At 22.4% G+C, this 22,245-nt stretch overlaps 1 protein-coding gene across 1 annotated transcript; it reads right to left on the bottom strand.

The window, feature by feature from the left end:
* Positions 1 to 3,431: 3,431 nt before the first annotated feature.
* LOC127286775 (probable cytochrome P450 301a1, mitochondrial) lies at positions 3,432 to 18,604 on the bottom strand. Its single transcript, XM_051313353.1, has 11 exons — positions 18,355 to 18,604; positions 13,652 to 13,890; positions 12,821 to 13,010; positions 9,117 to 9,233; positions 8,736 to 8,812; positions 6,849 to 7,050; positions 6,564 to 6,726; positions 6,288 to 6,457; positions 5,202 to 5,280; positions 4,641 to 4,844; positions 3,432 to 3,836 (listed from the first exon to the last, which is right to left on the bottom strand). Exons 1-11 carry the CDS (start codon positions 18,363 to 18,365, stop codon positions 3,729 to 3,731), a joined length of 1,560 nt encoding a protein of 519 aa, XP_051169310.1. The 5' UTR covers positions 18,366 to 18,604; the 3' UTR covers positions 3,432 to 3,728.
* Between the last annotated feature and the right edge of the window lie 3,641 nt (positions 18,605 to 22,245).

Genomic DNA, 22,245 nt, shown 5'->3' with positions numbered 1-22,245 from the left:
TTTGCCGACGATAATAAATAATCGTTAAGATATTTTAATCGTTTTTCTCTATTGACAACTTGTGTTTCCCAATTGGCTTGTGTTAATTTTACAATGCATGCAACATTTTTTGTTTGTAGCAAAATATCAACACAATTTTTATAATTTACAAATCGACTTTCATTTAACCACATTCCTAAATTTTCTTGTTTAACAATATTCTTGAAGAATGGCTTAACATTTGCCGTAGAACTTAATTTTAAATTACTTTTCATTAAATCGCTTAAATTATTAATTTGTATTTCTTTATTCAATTGAAATTGCATATCAGTTAATGAGGCAAATATATCCGACGATAAACAAAATGCAAGAAGCATAAAAAACATGAGGCAATATCTTTCTTTTTTTCTTTTGGGTTCATTTTCAAGTGCCATGCCAAAAAATATTTGAATAATTGCCGTTCTATTCCAAGTGGTATCATCAAATTTCCAAAAATATTCAATAATCCAACTCAATACTATACTCACTATTACCAATAGAATTGAATAAAAAAATGAATTACCAATTGAAAATGAATACGATGTTTTTTTAAGCAGTGGAACAATAACTATATAGTGATCCATTTCAAATTCCATGTATTCAAATTGATCAACGGGACACATTGATCTTGATGATATCGATCTACTGGCAATTAATTGAATTTTATTGTCAAGTAATTCATATAAAAGTCCCGTTGTTTTTGATTTTTTACAACCAAACAGGCCAAAACTTTTTACATTTGATTGAATTGGTTTTATTTTAAAATTTAATTGCTCTGAAAATGCTTTAATTACCGATGCATCTGGTCCAGTTATGTCAATTGTTGTTGAATTTTTTTTTAATTTCAAAAAAGGTGGTAAATCAAAAACACCCACTTTCAATGGATATTCCATTAAATTTTTCAATTTATCGGGAAATAATTTTGTTTTTGTGGAAAATTTTCTCATTTTATACACCGAGACAAATGGATTAAATTGATGTATCATGGCATTACCTTGAAAAACATCTAAAATTGTAATATCGAGAAATAAATTTTTCCACATTTTTTTAAAAAACAATTCATAATTTTCTTCAAATTCTTTATCATTTGAAAAATTAATTATTAAACATTTTGGTCGAATAGTGAATTCCGACATATTTTGAATAAATTCCATTAGTTTTTCAATTTTTGAATAATTTCTCTGTTCATTTTTTATTGTTGAAATTATTGAAAATAACGTTATTCGTGAATATTGTTTAATTTTCATTTGTTGAAATTGTTTTTTTGTTGTTTTTTCAATAAATGAAGAATTCAAATACAAAACAGGGAATTTTGTTTGAAATTCTTTTAACACACAATCATGTGTTTCAATTTCTTTTTCTTCTTTGTTTGTTATTAATAACATTTGATAAATTTTTAAATCATTTTTAATAAATGTTAGCAAGTTTTCTAACCAATTTGATTTGTCAACAATTTTTATTGGTATATCGCCAATTACAAAAGTTGCGATTGTGATGTAAATTATTTGCAATTTGATAATCATTTTTAATATCTCAAAAATTCTGTAAGGAAATTTTAATTATAACAATTTTTTGGAGTTTATTTTAAATTAATCTAATTTTGCAACTAATTCGAAAATTAATTATAATTAATTATTATTTATATTAATTATATATATTTATAATTATAATTATTCATATTTAGAGGATAGTGAAATAAATTAATAAATTTTTTTGTTATTTCATTAATTTTTATCTCAGGAAGAATTTAATATTATTATTCAATTAATTCTATAGAATTTAATTAATATTTAAATTAAACATAAATAAATACTCTCTCTCAAAAAAAAAAAAAAAAAAAAAAAAAAAAAAAAAAAAAAAAAAAAAAAAAAAAAAAAAAAAAAAAAAAAAAAAAATAGAAAATTTCAATGAAAAAAAAAACATGATTCAAATTTTTTTAAATTTTAGAAATAAAAATTACAATTTAATTTTTAATTTATTCTTACAATTAAAATTTGAAGCTCAAATTGTGAAATATTGATGTTTCTTCTGGAGTTGTAGTTTTCTTTTGTTTTCGTCACAAATAAATAATGATGACTAAAGGAAAATTTTCTGCCACACTCTTTTTTTTTACAAATGTTTTATAACAAAAGTCATAAATTTCTTTTTTGAATTTCTAGTTGATACGTTTCAAAAATATAGGCTTTCTACTTTTTTTATGTTGATGTAGCTCACATTAGGCCTTAGCTATAAATTATGGAAAAATTCAATGCTTTTAACTATATTTATTGATTTTACAATTTTTTGCTTGTTATTTTTATTTATAAATATAAATTCAATAAAATTTGTATTTGTATTTGTATTTGTATTTGTATAAAAATCAAAATTAATGATTAATGATTAATTTTCTTTTCAAAACTATTTTTCTATTGTTTTAATTTATTTTTTTTTTATTCTAAATTGTAATGTTAAAAAAAATATATAATCAAATTTCTATTTTTCGCAAGTAAATTTTGTCCAATGAATTAAAAAAAACGTTTAAAAATTTTTCATAAAAAAAATTACTTTTCTCTTAAAATAATATATTTCTTTAGTCACAATTTTTTTTTTTTATAATAAATTATTAAAAAGAAAAATTATTATAAAAACATTAAAATATACTTATTATTATTATTATTATTATTATTATTATTGGAATAGTTTGTAAATGATTCAACATTACAAAAAAAAAAAAGAAGAGAGAGGCAAAGACAGAGTTAGAGATTACGAAATTATACTTTGTATATGAATAAAGAATTAATAGTTACAAGCTTGAAGAATCAACATAATTTTCTAAGGACACAGATATTTTCTTTTGAACGTCATCATTATCATCATCAGTTATTGCAAAAGAATTTTTACTATTTTACAAGACATTAATTTTTAAAAGAAAGTTTTATTAAGATTATGGTTTCTTTTTTCGTTTTAAATGAAGAAAATTAAAAAAATAAATCAACATTTTAATCACTGTAATAATTTATTTTATTTCACATCAATTAAAAATAAAAAAATTCGGCTCAAAAATAATTATATGACAAAATAAAATTCCATAAATTGAAAATTCTAATGATTTTTAGAACATAATCATGCGTCCCGTAAAATAAGAAATAAATTCAAAAAAAGCAAATTAACTTTTTTTTTAATTTCTTTTTATTGACAAATTACAAAATAAAATTTGTAATAAAATCATTAAAATTATAATATACAAATTTTTTCTACATTCTTTGCTATTGTTAGAAATTTTACATAATTTGAACTATTTTTTACAAATTCTACTGTAAATATAAATATTTTTTTTATTTACTAATTAATTTCTTTTTAATTAATAAACAAAAACATAATGTGTAAGTTAATTTTTATACAAATCCCAAAATTAATTAATAATTTATTTAGATTGTATAGTTTACAATTATATAAATTTTAATTTATTTTTTGTTTGACATTTTTTTATATTGAAAATAATTTCTTTTTAAATTAAATAAAATAAAATTATTTTGATGAAAATTTTTGAATGATTATTTTTCATAATTAAATTAATTTTCGTATACTTATTGACAATTATTATTATTATTGATTTACAGCATCATTGTATAATTAACTAAATAATTCATTTATTAAATATTAAAAACCATAATATTACACTGGGCTCGTAAGTTTTTTTGTTTTCATTGAAAATAATTTTAAGACAATTATTATCTTTTTATTACATTGAATTTGAGATCTCCATCCGGCGCATACATAAATGTTACTTTGTACTTCAATGGTTCATGATTGTATTCCAATTTATAGGAGCGTATCAGCTGTAAACAATTTTTTTTCTTTTAATCGAATTGAATTTAGTAATTATTGCCAAGATTACAGAAAAGTTTTAGTTTTTCATCAAATTTCTAAATGTGTTAACGAAAAAGAAAATTTTGAATTTGTTTATAAAAAATAACGATATTTTATAAATAAATAATTTTTTTTTTAATTTGGGCACGATATTTTTTTACATACATGAAAATAATAAGAAAATTTTGTAATTAGTTTTGAAGTGGGCCTGATAATCCTTTTTGTTTATATAATTTGTTTTAAAAAAAAAATGTTTGCTTTTCTTCGTTTTTCTTTTATTTTTTTAAATAAATAGTTTTTTTTGGCGACCTTTCACTTAATTCATAGAAAACCAAATTAAAATACATTTTATATTGGAAAATAAAAAAAAACGAAAAATCAGCAAAAAGAAATTTTTTTTAACAAATTAAATAAACAAAAAGGATCATCAGGCCCACTACAAATTTTATTACAAAATTTTCTTATTATTTTCATGTGTGTAACAATAAACAAAAATCGTGCCTAAATTAAAAAAAAATTTGAATTTGTTTATAAGAAAATTGTTATTTTTTATAAACAAATTCAATTTTTTTTTTCGTCAACATATTTCAAAAGTCGATGAAAAACTAAAACTTAATAAAATTTTGAAAATACTTTTATAACATTTAATATTTATTTACTTTTCGTGTATAATTTATTATTAAAGAAAATTTATTATTTAAAAATCCCCACGTTTCAATATAAATAATTTTTTTTTTTAATTTAATAAAAGAAAATGTCGTATATATTGTTACCTTGGCGAGGAGAACTTGTATTTCGAGGTCAGCAAATCTTCGACCTAAACACATTCGAGCTCCATGACCGTAAGGAAGTGACGCGAACGAATGTAATTTTTTATGAGATTCCTCTTTAAGCCACCTCGATGGCTTAAAAGACTTTGCATCATCAACGTACTCGTCCATATTTCCTGTCACAAGAGTCGGAAATACAACTTGAACCTATTAAAAAAAAAAAAGAAAGTTATATACTATTAAAAATGACAAAACAACTTTTTAAAATTATAAAAAAAAATTATAAAAAAATAACGAAAATATTTTTTTACATGAATTAATAAAAAAATATAAATATATTATAAAAATTAATTAAAATATAAATAATTAAGAAATAATAAAAGAAAAAAAAACAAAATTTCATTAAAATCCAATAATTAAAAATTTTTTAACAAATTAAATTTTTTACATTAATTTTGAACCCTAGAAGACCTCCAAAAAAGTAATCAAGAAATTCAAAAACAATTAAAATTTTTAATACAATCTTATTAAATTAAATTATTTTTTGTTATAATTTTTACTAACCCCTTTTGGAACTTTGTATCCACAGATAATAGTGTCTTGTTGCATTGTTCTTCCATTACCAATTACTGTTGAGTACATTCTACGAAGATAAAGACAAAAAAATTTTTTTTAAATATTATTTTGTTTTTAAAAAAAATTGATAAAAAATGAAAAAAAATTTTTAACAATTATTTAATGAATATTTAATATTTATATCTAATTATTTTAAATAAATAAATAAATAAATAAAATTAAATCGGAAAATAAATAATAAACGACAATTGAAATATTTATTTAAATTGAGCGCGCTTTTTCTGCTACCTAACCTATTTTCTCATAAGATATTTAGAGCCTTGTCACGTTTAACACTGAATACTTCAGAAAAAATTCTTTTTAATTTATAAAATTTTAATGGTATTAATAAATTATTTTTTCAAATTAGCAAGCGTAATTTCGACAATTTTTAAAATGCGCGCGCAAATGATTTCATGTAAAAAGTTAGGGGATTCACTTTTTTTTTTTTTTTTTTTTTTTTTTTTTTTTTTTTTAGAAATTCCACAATGAAAAACAAAAAGGGGAAAAACAAATTTTTAACTGCGAGTTTAAAAATTCCCTTCTCTGAAAATAATTATTCTGGTCACGCTGAACAGTTGAATAATAATTATTTATTTTTTGTAATAAATAATATTTACATACGTTTTTTTTTATTTTTTGTTTCTTTTATTTTATACAGAAGAATTAAATATTTTTTTATTAAAAATTTTTTAAGAAAATTTTTCATTTTCTATTTTTTAAAAAACTAAAATGTTAGAATTCTAATTAAATTACTTAATTTAATTAAAAGTTTCAATTAAAATTTATTTATTATTTATTTTAAAACAAATTAATTAAAATTAAAATTTTTTAAATTATAATTTAAAAAATTTTTAATTTAAAAAATTTTTTTTTTATTATTTAAAGATTTGAAAATATTGAGTTGAAGTAATTTTTGTTTAATTCTTCCTTAATATTTTCTGTTGAGTGTTATATAAACAAAATACAATTTTTTTTTTTATTTTTTAAATTCTTAAAATGCTATTAAATTGATTGAATAAAATTATAATTTACCTGAATACTTCTCGAATAAATGCTTTCATATAAACAATTTGATCCAAATGTTTCGCTGTAAGTGGCGTCGATGGATCGGGCAATATTTTCACTAATTCTTGATAAATTTTCTCTTGTTCTTCTTGCCTTGTTGCAAGTTGATAAAGAATAGAGCAAACAGCCATAGAAATCTTTTAATTAAAAAAAAAAAACAAAATTTTTATTTTTATATATATATATATTTATATATTTTTTTTGTTTATTTATTTTGTTAAAAATTAAAAAATTTAACTATACCGTATCGATTCCAACTAAAATTAAATCTAGAGCCAGTACATAGGCAATTTTTGGATTTGATTCTTTAGCAAGAATTCTCTCAACTAGAGACAATTCTGATTCATTTACAGATTTTTTTTTCTTTAATCTTTCCATTGCAGCGTCAATATATTTCATACAAACTCTGAAAAAATATATACAAATTAATGTATAATTGAAAAAATTTTCTTTATTTACTGATTAAAATTACATTAAAAAAATTAAATTAAAATATATGCGAAGTTAAATGATTTTTGAAATACATACTCGACAAAATAATCCATATTTCGAACATAACGTGTCCAAAGAGGTGTGGGAATATATCGCCAATAGGGAGCTTTTAATTCCAAAGTAGCGACATTTCTAAGAGCAAATTTTGCACCATTTATAATTTTCTGTGGTTCAGAATCGTGCGTTAAATCTTTACCTAAACATCCAAGTCTCACATCCAAAGCCACTCTTCCAATACCTTTTAAAAAAATTTTATAAATTATGTATTACAATTAAAATAATTATTTAATAAAAATAATAATATCTAATTTATATTATAATTACATATAATAATAAAAATTTTTCATTAAAAGAAAAAAAAGATTATTTTTAAATTTTTTTGTTGGGTTGAATTTAATCAACCCTTTCTAGAAAAAGATAACGTGGAAATAATTTTGTTCAAAAACATACTTGATACGATTTTATGTTAAGAATATATACTCTCAAAGTGTCATCTCACTTTCGAGAAAGTAAAAGTTCCTACACCTAGCGGGAAACGTAAGAAGTATAAAAAAACTCTTAACTTCGAATATTATATATTTAAACAAAGATATACGAATTTAAACTAATATTTACGTATTATTCATTTAAATTTTTTTTAAATTTATTTTTAATTTTAATTTAAAATAATTCAAAATAAATAAAAAATAACAATTCAAAAATTAGTGAAAAAAAGTATTTAATTAAAAAATTTTCTAAATTCGTTTTTTTTTGCAAATAAATTACAAATAACATTGTGAATAATTAATATTAATATTTTTTAGTAATAACAACAATAATGATAATTATTATATTATTTATATATTAAATAATTTAAATAATATTATATAATAATTACATATAAATAAATAAAAATTTACATGTAAGTAAACAAATAAATATAATAATACTTTATTATAAGAAAAAAAAGATTATTTTTGAATTTTTTTGTTGGGTTAAATTTAATCAACCCTTTCTAGAAAAAGATAACGTGGAAATAATTTTGTTCAAAAACATACTTATTACCATTGTATGTTAAGAATATATACTCTCAAAGTGTCATCTCACTTTCGAGAATGTAAAAGTTTCGACACCTAGCGGGAAACGTAAGAAGTATAAAAACTCTTACCTTCGTATATTATTATTATTTATACAAAAAATACAAATTTATACAAATATTTACGTATTTATTTATTAAAAAAAATTTTTTTAAATATTTGTACTTTAATTTATACAAATTAAAAATAAATAAAAAAATTATAATTCAAAAATTAATGAAAAAGATATTTATTTTTAAATTTTTTAAATTATTTTTTTTCAAATCAATTCCAATTATGTAACATTATGAATAGTTGATATTTTAATGATAATAATTATTAAATAATGAATAATATTTATTAATATTTGAATAATAATATTTTAATTATTTTAATCTTTTTTTATTTAATTGGCAATATTTTAATTAAGTTTAATAAAAAATAGGTGAAAAAATTAATGTTTAATTATTTAAATTTTTGTTTTTAAATATATAATTATAAATAAATTAATAAAATAAATTTATATTTTTTTAATTTCTAAATTATAAATATTAATAATAATGATAATATTACTTTCTAATTGAAAAAATAAATTTTTGTAAATTTCTAAGAATTTACTATAGTCAGATTAGATATTATAGTAGTATATAATCGGTATACAAAGAAAGAAATCGGCAGAAAAAGTATAATGATGGGAAAGAAAAGGTGAAAGCTATATAATTTAAAGCCTAATCAACAAGATACAAATAGTTCTAATACTTCCTGACATTGGACCATAGAACCTTTTTTAATGCTATCATTCTGCATCTCTAATATAACACGCATTTCATAATGTAAGCTCATTATATTGAAATTCTTTCATACTTACATTCAAGAGCCCATTTATGAATTTCATTTTCAAAGTCTGCTGGTACCTCATTATTGTCATCTTTTATCTCCTCAATTCTAATGAAAAAAAAAATATCAAATTATTTTTTTTATTCAAATTCGAATTTTTTTTTTTCTTTAAAATAATTTTAATTTGTCCAAATTTGTATTTGTTCGAAAATTCAGTTAAATAAAAACTCTTAAATATAAAAATTTGGTTTTTATTTAAATTTTATACTTTACAAAAATTCTGTTAAAATATAGAAATAATTTTTTAAATTTGTATCAAAATTACCCCAATCTTATTTCTTTTGGGAAAATATTTCTTATTGTATATATGTATATTAGTCATTAATATTAAATTTCAAAAAAAAAATTTCACCTCTCTATAAAATCGCTTGTTACCACTTCAATTGGCGTAATGTATTTTTTAACAGTTTGTGGTTGAAGAATTGGTTTTTGAACTCTCGATCGAAATTCCCTCCATGGCTCGCCATGACTGTAAAACACATTTAGAAAAAAATATTCACAAATATAAAAACAAACTGTAAAATTAAAAATAATAAATAAATAAACAAAAAAAAATAGATAAAAAAGGGACTCATGAATATGTTCTAAAAATCATTAATTAGAATTTTCATTTTATGAAATTTCATTTGTCATAATTATTTTTTAGCCGAATTTTTATTTGTTCGAATTAGTATTTTGCAGAATTGTCATTAAAACGATTTTCTATATTACCAGAATTTTTATATAACCGAAAATTCACTTCACACAAGTTTTATTTGTTCGAATTTTTATTTTTCAGAATTTTTATTTACTCGAATTTTTATTTAACATTAATAGGCATTTTAAAGAATTTTTATTGGGTAGAATTTCATTGCATAGAATTTTCATTTTTATTCTTTCAAATGAATTTTTATTTGTTCAAATTATTATTTAATATAATTTCCATAAAACTTGATTTTTCTGCAGAATTTTTAGTTAACCGAAAAATCATTTAACAGAATTTCTAACTGATAGAATTTTCATTTGTCCGAAATTGCAAATGACCGAATAAACAATCGATTTCGGCGCGATTTTTAAAATCAACTAATCACAATTTTATGGATAATTTTTGATTGGTTGATTTTAAAAATCGCGCCAAAATCGATTACGTTTATTCGGCCATTTTCAATTTCGGACAAATGAAAATTCTATCAATTAGAAATTCTGTTAAATAATTTTTCGGTTAACTAAAAACTCTGCAGAAAAATCAAGTTTTATGGAAATTATATTAAATAATAATTCGAACAAATGAAAATTCATTTGAAAGAATAAAAATGAAAATTCTATGCAATGAAATTCTAACCAATAAAAATTCTTCAAAATGCACTATTATGTTAAATGAAAATTCAAAGAAATAAAAATTCTGTGAAGTGAATTTTCGGTTATATAAATATTCTGTAATATAGAAAATAGTTTTGATGTTAATTCTGCAAAATATTAATTCAAAGAAATAAAAATTCGGCTCAAAAATAATTATGACAATTCTATAAAATTGAAAATTCTAACAAATGATTTTTAAAACATATTCATTGGTACATTCATTGTACAATTTTTCGACCAGTAAATTCTCTTTCATATATTAAATTAATATTATTTTTAAAGAATGATGTAATAATGATTTAAAGTTTTTTTTTAAATTCGTGTTTTTTGTTTAAAAAATTTCTTCTATCTCTGTTAAAAAAAAACTTTTCCTACAGTTTATAAATTTTCACTCGATTAAATACAATTAGAAAATTTTTCACATAATATTTATATATATGTGTATATATATATATATATATGCACTAGGTTCATAAATATCGTGAATGAAGTTGATTATTTAAACTAAGGAGACAAATATTATGAAAATTTACGATTAAAATGTAAATATTAGTCGAGTATAAGTAATTTATTCATTAAAAAGATGTTAAATATCAAGAGGGAACTTTTTCACTCTATGGGAGACAAGTCGTATCTCTTTTGCATAATTTATGCGTCGCGTCATCAAGGCTCTATTTGAGTATAACATACGTGCGAATATGCAACTTTCAAGTGCAACAACTCTATATAAACAAATATATATATATATACATTTGACTTTATAAATTGTTAAATTGATCAATCGAGATATAGTCTTATCTCAAGACAAATTACATCGAAACCAATGCAATATATATAGTGTTATCTCAAACTGGTTCAACTTGACAAACTACTTGAAACATGTTACAATTCAATTTTATACTTTAGTTATATTAATAACTATTATATAATAGTTCTTTTTCACTGTCAACAAGTCATTCGCACTTGTATTACTAATATATATTAATTTTTAATTATTACAATGAGAAAAAAAATTTAAACTCAAATTTTTTTTTTCTTTTAAATTATAATTTTATGTAGGGTCAGTTGGGGTAAATGGGGACAAAATCGCTATTTTTCACAAATTACGGAAGTTTCTTCCTTTAAAATGTAATATTTGCGGATTTATTTTTTTTTAAGTTGTTATTTACGTTCCCAGGATTAATTTTATGCCGCAGAAAAAAATTTAGATAAGCTTTAAACGCATGAAAATGACTGTCCTCATTTACCCCAAAATTTAGAAAATTTCATAAAATTCGGGGTAAATGGGGACAGCATAGTTTTTAAGAAAGTTTTAAGAAAAAAGTTTCTTTAAGTATATATTACTGTATTAAGGGATGAAAAAACTTGAAAAAAATTTGTAGTAGATATATAATAGTTGAACCAATTAAAATTTTTTTATTTATTTTATTTTTAAACACTTTTTAGACACAAAAATGTAACCCATTTTATTTAAACTGTTTTTAAAAGTAAAAACAAATAAGTCGGTTAATAAAAGTTCAGATTTAGATGCAGAGATTTATTATTATTTTATAATTTGCCTAGACTGACAAACAAAAAGAAACTTACTATAGGCAGACGATATTGTCGCTTTGGCTGATTTGTGTGTTTATATTGCTTAACATCGACCTTATCGACAATGCCGTCTGGCAGTGTTGGATCGTGGATCGCGGAGTTATTTTGATTGGCGTTGCGTGATTTTCATTAAAAATTGTATATCTTCGTCAGTTTTGAATAAATCGATCTGAATTTTTCCACAAAACTTCTTCGATATGTGAGGAACAAATGTCTCACTGGAAGTTTTTTCAACGAAAAAGTTCCCCACAGACTTTTTTGTCGGCGAAGATAGGAAAACGAGAGTACAGGTAAGTTATTATTTAAATTAATAAATAATTAAATAATTTACGGTTTTTAACTTTTTCATCATGCTATCGTCTTCTCTAGACCTAAATGCGTGGGTATACCAAATTTGAAGTAAATTCATTAATATTTGTCGAAACTGGAACGATTTGTGTTTAAAAATTCAATAAAATTTGTTGGTTGAAAATATTTAGTTTTTTGCAATTATTGTCAAAACTATTCATTCTACAAAAAAAAGTTAAAGGAAAATAAGATGCGCCGTTTTATTTTCTATAACGTAGTATATTTCAAAAATCAAAATTTTAATTTTTTCAACTTTTTCATTCGTTGACTGGCTTCAGCGCGGCCGGTCCGAGCGTCCGTCTGGTTATTGCATTGGTGTCCTCAATTGTAATTTTTTAATTTTCGTACATTTTTTTAAAATATATTAAATTAAATCTTTACTATTTTAAATTAGTAAAATTTTCTACAAATTTTTAGTCATTTTTCACTAAATGTCATTTTTTTTTACTAATTTTAAAGTATAGTTAATTTGACTAATTTGAAAAGAATTTAATTATTTCAATTTAAAATTTAAATTTTTATCATTTACTCAAATTAGTAATTAGTTTATAAACTTTATTAAAATAAATTGATTTTGTGTAAGTTTATTTATTATTTTTTTTTTAATTTTTGTTCATTTTTTTTTTATTGGATAAATGTGTTTAAAAAAATAAATTTTTTTAAATTAATTTATTGATGAGAAAAATGATTACAGAGGTTATGCAAAAATTGAGAGTTAATTATATATAGTATTTAAATTGGATGTGATCTTGAAAATTATTACTTTAATATACTTACACACCAACGACACCGGGCAATTCGCCGAAAAATTCTTTTCTCACTTTCCCCTTATATTTCACCAAGCATGGCATTGAAGGTCGAAATGGCGTTGGACCTTCTTGTCGATAAATTTTTTCAATTTCATCTGCATCATAAACGAACAGAAGGTCCGGTCGTCCAATTAAACCAGTTAGCCTCACAATTTTACCTTTATTTAAAATGAAAGTCAATATTATTTTCAAATTATCTGCTTTTAAATCGAATTTTCAAAAATAAACTTCAAATGTTTTATTTCAATTTTTATTATGGGTCATCGAATTTTTATTTAACCGAATTTTTATTTTACATTAAATTATTTTTATTACTATTTCTAAATTTTTTTTATTTTTATTATTAATTCTAAATTTATTTTATTTTATTGTATTATTTAAAAATAATTTTTTTATTTAAAAGAATTCTAATTTAACTGAATTTTAATTTGACCGAAATTGCAAAATGTTCGAACAAACATAACCTAAACAAAATTATTTTAGCGCGATTTTTAAATTTCAATCAATCAGAAATTATCAATAAAATAATTGTGATAGGTTGTTTTTTAAAAATCGCGCCGAAATCTTTTTTCTAGGTTATGTTTGTATTCGAACATTTTGCAATTTCGGTCAAATGAAAAATCGTCGTTTTAAGAATTCTATTTTATAAAATAAAAAAAAAAAGAAAAAAAAATAATGGAAATATTATAATATCATAACTTATATTGGACTTTGTGTGTATAAAAAAATAAATATAAATTGAAAAAAATTAAAAAATTAATAAAAAATAAATAAATTAGGTGGATAACAAATTTCTTACCATATTCTTGATAAAAAATTTGAGTTATTCGAGCAGTGTCAGAAATTGTGTACTGGCCAATAACAGGAAACATTCGCCAAGTATTACCCAAAATTGGAATTGGTTTTGGACCGGGAATTTCTTCATAAGGCCTTATGTGAGACACTTCTTGAACATCGTTAACAACTCTAATTGAACTAATTGCTTCACTACTTAGAGTTCTTGCTCTTACGTTATTTATTCTCAATAAAAGTTTTAGCCTAAAAAAGAAACAAATTAACATTTCATTTAATAATATTGTTAAAGTAGTAATTTTTCATTTTTTTTATTATTTCCTCTATTTTTTTCAATAAATAAATTTATTTTTTTTAAATAAATGGAAATTAAAAATAATATTTTCAACTAGAAAAAATCAATGTAAAAATCTAATAAAATAATAGAATTTTTTTTTTATTTAAAACAAAAATTATTAATTTCTTTTACTGACAATAAAAATGTCAAAAATATTTGATTTAAAAATTAAAGATTTTTATTTTATTGACTTTTGTCCCAAGTCAATATGTGACTTAAAAAATTTCTAACTTTTTTTTTTTTGGTTCGCATATATTAATTAGAAATTAAAATTTTATGCATCGATGGCCCATAGATTAAATTTCCTAAACTTTCTAACGATGATCAATATATTTTCATAGATTATTTCGCAAAATTGATTCCTAGAAATGTGTTTCTTATTTTAAAATTAAATTATTTAAATAATTTATTTTTCCTTTTTTTTTATTAATTATAATTTTTTTTGGCTTTGTTTCTGGCTTTAATATTCTTTACTATTTTTTTACTATTTTATTTATCTTTCGAGTATTTTTTAAATAATAATAATAATTATTAGGTATTATTATTATTGTAACAAAATAATAAAAAAAATTATAGTAAAATAATAATAATAATAATAATTTTTATTATTATTATATGACAATTATTAACATAACAATAAAAAAATATATTTTTAATTTTTTAAAATTTAGTTTAAAATATTTTTATCAATTATATTTTTTTACATTTTGAGTAAAATTTCTTTCACACCTTTGTTAATTTTATATTTATTCAACCTATTGAGTATTATTAGTTTTAAACATTTCGCAATAAGTTTCATATATTTTCATTTTCTAATTTGTTATTGTCATTCTATATTTTTCAACTTTCGTTTTTTTCTCTCCATTATCATTTTTCCAATAACTTTCCCTAGCAATGAATTTTACGATTTACACGTTAACATGAAATAGGTATAGTAAAGGAAAAAAATATTGATTAACAAATGAATACATCATTTTTTTTTTTTTTTTTATTTTTATTTCCCTATTCAGCAAAAATTCATTAGAAATTTTTTTTTGTTTTTTTTTTTTCTCCTAATGATGACAAAAAGAAAATTTTATCCTTGAATATTATTTTACCTTGGCATAAATACTTTATGCGCGTTATAAATTTTTCATTTCTCAAACTGTAATCATTCAATTATGAGGAGAAAGTGTTGGAGTTTTCAAGTGTACCATATACAATCTCAAAATGAAAAAAAAAAATAAAAAAAATATTGCATTTCTCACAAATTTATTCAAATTACTAATTTATATTCTACTACGTATACTACAAGAATTTTGAATGAATTTCTTTTTTTTTTTTGTATATTACACATATAAAAATGCAAAGAAACAAAAAATTAAATATAGTGCGAATTTTTTTTTTTTTTTAATGTAATCGAATAATTATTTATACTTTTATGTTAAAATGAGAATAAAAATTTATAAAAACATATTTTTTTTTATTATTTTGAATCTTTGGTGAGAATGGGGCGTGACTAATTAATCGCATCGTTTTGAAAACTATTACTTTAGGGCGAGACAATGAGCGCGCATCCATTGCCAACTGACGACAAAAAATTGATTTCACGTGTTCTAAAAATAAAAAAAAAAATTATCTTGGGAGAGAATATAAAATTTGTATTTTCTATAACAAAACAAATTTTTTTTATAATTTTATTTTATATTTGTATTTTCTATAACAAAACAAATTTTTTTTATAATTTTAATATTAACAAGCTTAAACTGTAGAAATAGTGGAACACGTAAATAAATGTTTTTGTTGACAGTTGGCAATGGATGCGCGGGCATCGTCTCGTCTTAAAAAACTCGTCTTTTCAAGACGATGTTATTTTATAGCTATTGTGGAAGTAGCCTAAGCTCAATGTAGTTGATTTCCATTGTTCCCACTCGCCATTTGTCATAATTCTCGTCAACTACCGCATCCTGCTCTAGTGAAAATTTAGTAACTTTATAGTAACTTTTAAATTTTAACACTTTTATCCTACTCTAGTGAAAATTTAGTAACTTTATAGTAACTTTTAAATTTTAACACTGAAGTTACTAAATTTTCACTAGAGCAGAATGCGGTAGTTGACGAAAATTATGACAAATGGCGAGTGGGGACAATGGAAACCAACCCTTATAAATTTTAAATTGGTTCCAAAAATGATGCGGCGAAATTTAATAGTCTTGAATTCGAGTTTGATCGAATTTTCAAAGGAACGATTGTGAATTTAGCCTAACTTTCAGTTATTCTAATATGAATGTGGCATAAATGTAAAACGTCTTAATTTGAATTTGTCCTAATTTTTATTTCTTTGTATAAGATTCCCAGCCCTGTCGGTTGTTATGCTAACGTACAAAAGTAAAAGAGACAGTGAATTTGTCTTTTTCTTTTACTCTCGTAGGTTACCATAACAACCGGCAGGGATGGGAAACATACAAAAAATAAAAATTAGAACGATCAGAATTTTACTAATATAGACTCCTTTGTATAGATTTTGTAAATCTAATGACAAATAAAGTATTATTATTATTATTATTAATAAAATATTTTAAATTATTTATAATTAATAAAAATTCGGACAAATGGATTTTTAATAAAATTTCCTCCAACGTTTCGAAATCACACTGATTTTTTTCTTCAAAAAGTCTGACAATAAATAAAATTATAAAAATTAATTAAAAACAACAATTATACAAAGAAACCAAATTAATATTTTTAAAAAATATTTTGGTTATTTTTAAGTTTGAACCACATTATCTTTATTATTTTTATTACTATTGTTATTATTACTATTTTATTATTATTATTATTATTATTATTATTAATTTTATTTTTATTTTTTACTATTATTTTTCATTAATATAATTTTTAATTTAGTGACAAAAAATTTTAAGAAAGAAATAATAAAGTAAAAAAAAAAAAGTGATAATATTAATTAAAAGAAGTTTATAAATTTATAGCCGTAAAAATAGTTAAAAGCATATCTATTAAGTTTTTAACGAAGCATTCACCTGCGTGTATAACTGAACGAACGCGGTTCATTTATTTGAAGCGGTTTCTTTTGATTGTCGATCAGTTATGTCGTGATTGCTTCTTACAATTATTATCAGTTTCTTTTAATACACACTCACTACAAGCATTAACCACAACAAATTGCAATTTTTTTTTTTTTTTCTTTAATATATTTATATTTCTATATAAAACATAACTGATGAATATATATCGACGTATATGAACTTTTTTACCTTTCTAAACATAAATTAAAAATTATTACAAATTAAAATTACCATTAATTATATTTTCAACTGTACAGAGAATTCAATTCTTTTTTTTTTTAAATATAATAAATTTCTATACATAACGCATAATTACTAATATATTAAAAAATAAATTTAATTAATTTTTATTTAATAATAATAATAATAATAATAATAATTGAGTCCCATAGAAAAGGGCGTAAATATGCATTTTTTCCCTTCCTAAACTTGCTTTGTAAAAAAAAAAATAATAATAACAGTTGGGAATTTTAATAATAGTAATAATAAATTGATGTTATCGATCACTCCGAGTCAAAAAGTATAAAATAAATAAAAAAGTTAAAATTTTTTTTTGATTTTTTATGTTTCAACGGCACAACCGTCCTCTTTAGAAAATAAAAAAATATTTTAAAAAATTAAATTATTAAATAGTTAAACCAAAAAATAGACATTGCTATTTGTAAAGTTTCTAATGAAATTTTTATTATTTTAGAAAAACGAGGAAATAAAATTTAAATATGGCTGTATCTGGACAAGAAACAAATATTTTGTATTGTCAAAGAAATAAATTCTATTCTATTCTAAATTATTAAATAATACATAATTTAAAAAAAATAATAAAATTATAAAAAACTTATTACCAGTAAAAAAAATAATAATAGTAGGTAATTGAAGATATATACCTATAAATAATAATAATAATAATAATAATAAAGTAGAAATTATAAATTGTAAAAAAAAGTATTATCTAAAAAATAGAAAAAAAGTGCTTTAAACATTATTTAAATTTTTTCCCCCGTCACTTATTTTTTTTTCTACGTATATATATTATATATTTGAAATGAAACAAGATCCTATCAGGTTATATTGAGTACGCGCGCTCCTTATTTTCTTTTGCGTTTGTTTACTTTTCTCAAAAATTTTTTTTAAATTTTATAACAAAAAGATTTTAAAGAAAGAGTTGACCGATAAAAAGAATATGTCATATTGCTACAACCACTTTCTCGCTATTATAGACGCGCGCTATTTATTTAGGATTCTATTTAACAATGTAAGAGGAGCTAAAGCTTAAAAGAAATTAGAAATAGATATATATCGAAACTTAACTGTAACACCATCTCGTCCTAAGAAACACGAAAACTATTATTTTGAAAAAGGGATAACATCAAAAAAAAAAAAAAAATTTTTAAACTATTTTTTTTTTTTATTTAAGAAAAGAAAAAAAAAATTTTTTTTTTCACTATATTTTGTAATTTTACGATTTTATATTATTAAAGAATACCCGCTTTGAGCAAGTAGCATATCCGATGCACTCGCGTTACTTTAACAACACACTCACAGTTTTAGAGACTGGGAAAAAGGTCTTCACGTATCCCTACTATTCACATTCTCTTATATTACCACCTCCAATTCAATTCTCATCACATTTTCTCAGTCTGTGACCTCGAACCTGATCAAAATTTCAAACGGTCCTAATGTATTCGTCTATTGTAATATATATTTAAAAAAAGAAATTTGATTTCACGAGGTTGCATTTTATATAAAACAATTCCTAACAAGTTGAAGAATTCATTATTTTTATTCTTATTCTTTTTTTTATTATTATTTTTAACTATTATTATTATTATTAGGTATATCTACTTATATTTAAAAAAAGTAATTAAATATCCGATTAAATACTCATGCGAAGGTAAATTCGGACATTTATAATTTCGGTCAAATGAAAATACGGTGATTGAATAAATGATCATGAATTTTTTTTTTTTTGTTGAATCACCTAATCTTTTAATCTATAACCTAATTTTTAATTAATCTAATCCTTATTTCACCTAATTCTTATTTGGTCTAATCACTAATTATTATTGTCCTAATCCCTTATCTGGCCTAAACACATTCCATTTGACATAATTTTTTCTATCTAATAGCCTCTAATTCCTATATACAGGCTAATCTCTATAGTTGACATATAAATTCCTATTTGTCCTAATCTTTATTTAATCCAATTTTTATTTTAATTACTTGTCACTTATTGACCTAATTTTCATTTGTCTAGGAATGGAGATTAAGAATTAGGTCAAAAATGATGATTAGGACAAATGAGAATTGGGTCAAATAATAATTAGGCCAAATAGGAATTAGATTACAAAAAAAAACAAAATTATTTTTAAAATAATGATTCTATTAAATAAAAATTTAGTAAAATTTGAACACTTAAAAAATTCCAAATTCTTTTTTAAAAAGTTACATTTTTAAGAGTTTTAGTTCTTAAATTTAAATTCTATAATATATATATATATATATATATATATATATATGGGTCATTCCATACGAAAAGGCAAATGGCTGCGTCCACTCGCAGTTTGAACCAATCGCAATGTTATAGTAGTCAAATTTTAGCATTTTTTATATAGAATCGAAAGCCGAGTGGCCTTTTTTTTTATTTTCAAAATGGCGGCCACCCCAGTGGCATATGTAAAAAAATTACACGATGGTTTTTTTTTAATCCTTCAATACTTTTAAGATTTTAGTTTAAAACTGCTCAAAACATATTATATTTATGTTCTAGAGCTCGCCAAAGATAAATCCATAGTCAGAATTAAAAAATTCAATATGGCGGATTCAAAATGGCGGATCATTTTTTTAAAATCATCGAAATCGCTTGAAACTCGTTACTCGGGGGTTTTCGGGGTCGCTGATGACGAATCTGTAGTCAGAATTCCAATATTCAAACTATTCGATCCAATATGGCGGATCCAAGATGGCGGAGTTTTTTTAAAATCATCGAAATCGCTTGAAACTCGTTACTCAGGGGTTTTCGGGGTCGCTGATGACGAATCTGTAGTCAGAATTCCAATATTCAAACTATTCGATCCAATATGGCGGGTCCAAGATGGCGGAGTTTTTTTTAAATCATTGAAATCGCTTGAAACTCGTTACTCGGGGGTTTTCGGGGTCGCTGATGACGAATCTGTAGTCAGAGATAAAAAAAACCCTTGTAACAAGTTTTGAGCGATTTCATGATTTTTCAGAAAATTTTTCGTATCCGCCATATTGTGTTTTATATTTTTTTGAATCCACCATTTTGAATTTTGAAAATCTGACAGCAGATTTGAAATCAGCAACCCCAAAAACCCCCGAGTCACAAGTTTCAAGCGATTTCAATGATTTAAAAAAAACTCCGCCATCTTGGACCCGCCATATTGGATCGAATAGTTTGAATATTGGAATTCTGACTACAGATTCATCATCAGCGACCCCGAAAACCCCCGTGTAACGAGTTTCAAGCGATTTCGATGATTTTAAAAAAACTCCGCCATCTTGGATCCGCCATATTGGATCGAATAGTTTGAATATTGGAATTCTGACTACAGATTCGTCATCAGCGACCCCGAAAACCCCCGAGTAACAAGTTTCAAGCGATTTCGATGATTTTAAAAAAACTCCGCCATCTTGGATCCGCCATATTGGATCGAATAGTTTGAATATTGGAATTCTGACTACAGATTCGTCATCAGCGACCCCGAAAACCCCCGAGTAACAAGTTTCAAGCGATTTCGATGATTTTAAAAAAATGATCCGCCATTTTGAATCCGCCATTTTGAATTTTTTAATTCTGACTATGGATTTATCTTTGGCGAGCTCTAGAACATAAATATAATATGTTTTGAGCAGTTTTAAACTAAAATCTTAAAAGTATTGAAGGATTAAAAAAAAACCATCGCGTAATTTTTTTACATATGCCATTGGGGTGGCCGCCATTTTGAAAATAAAAAAAAAGGCCACTCGGCTTTCGATTCTATATAAAAAATGCTAAAATTTGACTACTATAACATTGCGATTGGTTCAAACTGCGAGTGGACGCAGCCATTTGCCTTTTCGTATGGAATGACCCATATATATATATATATATATATATATATATATATATACTAGACAAAGACTGCGCGCGCAAAGCGCGCGCCTTTTTCGTTGGTATTTAGTACTTAGTCAAAAAGAAAGCGAGTTATTAAATTTTTCTAAAAATATATAAAGTTGTTGCATAATTAATTTAAATTTTTGTTAATATCAGCAAAATACTTTGTAACTGCACTTTTATTACACTAAGTACACATAATTGTCAGTCTAACCATTTCTTGACAATCATAGAAAATTTAAAAAAGAGCCCGTGGAGAAGTTTCCCTAAGTTTCCTTATCGAAAACTAAAATTTGGTAAGTTTCTGATATGGAAAAATGCAGAATTCTGGTTAGGTCCTGATGTTTTTGGTGACGCTTGTTTTTCTCAAAAATTAGTTTTAATGGTTAATAGTGAGAAGAATAACAAGAACCCTACGATTGCCCTTTGAGAACTTTCAATTTAACTTTCAATTTAACTTTTATTTAACTTTCAATTTTTGATTAATTATAATTTCAGGTTATATTACTATATTATTCTTTATAAAAAATATAATTAAACTGTAAAAAGAAAATTTGTAGTTTATATAATTCATTAGAAAATATAATGAATTTAAATTATTAAGAATGTGAAAATAATTGTAAATATGAGGCAAAATTCCTGAAATGTCCAAACAAAAAATTAAAAGTTCTCGAATTTAATCCATACTTTTCTAAAATATTATTGAATTTAATAAAATAGTTTTTGAATTACAACGTTTTTAATGTTTGACTTTTGAAAAAAAAATTTTTTTCAATGTACAATATTTATAAGTAGAATGCATAAAGTTAACATATATATAATGATTTTTAAAGCTTTTTTGACGGGCTACACGCTGTTAATAAAATTTTTTTTTTTTTAAATAACATTTGACCTTGAAATTCAAGGTCAAAATGTTAATTTACGTTTATCTCAAAATCCGATTTTTTAAAATTATGTTTAACTATCTCAATGGAAAGCTTGACTAATTTCCTACAAAACATGTAATTTTCAGAGTGGGATCTTTTAAAGTTTTTGAGATATTAATTAATTAATTAATTAATGTTTATAACAAATGAAATATTTTA

This window comes from Leptopilina boulardi, unplaced genomic scaffold, assembly GCF_019393585.1.
Source record: "Leptopilina boulardi isolate dan_hultmark-lab unplaced genomic scaffold, ZJU_Lbou_2.1 LbouV2_362, whole genome shotgun sequence".
NCBI classification, from domain to species: domain Eukaryota; kingdom Metazoa; phylum Arthropoda; class Insecta; order Hymenoptera; family Figitidae; genus Leptopilina; species Leptopilina boulardi.
This window is presented reverse-complemented; position numbering and strand designations above follow the sequence as displayed.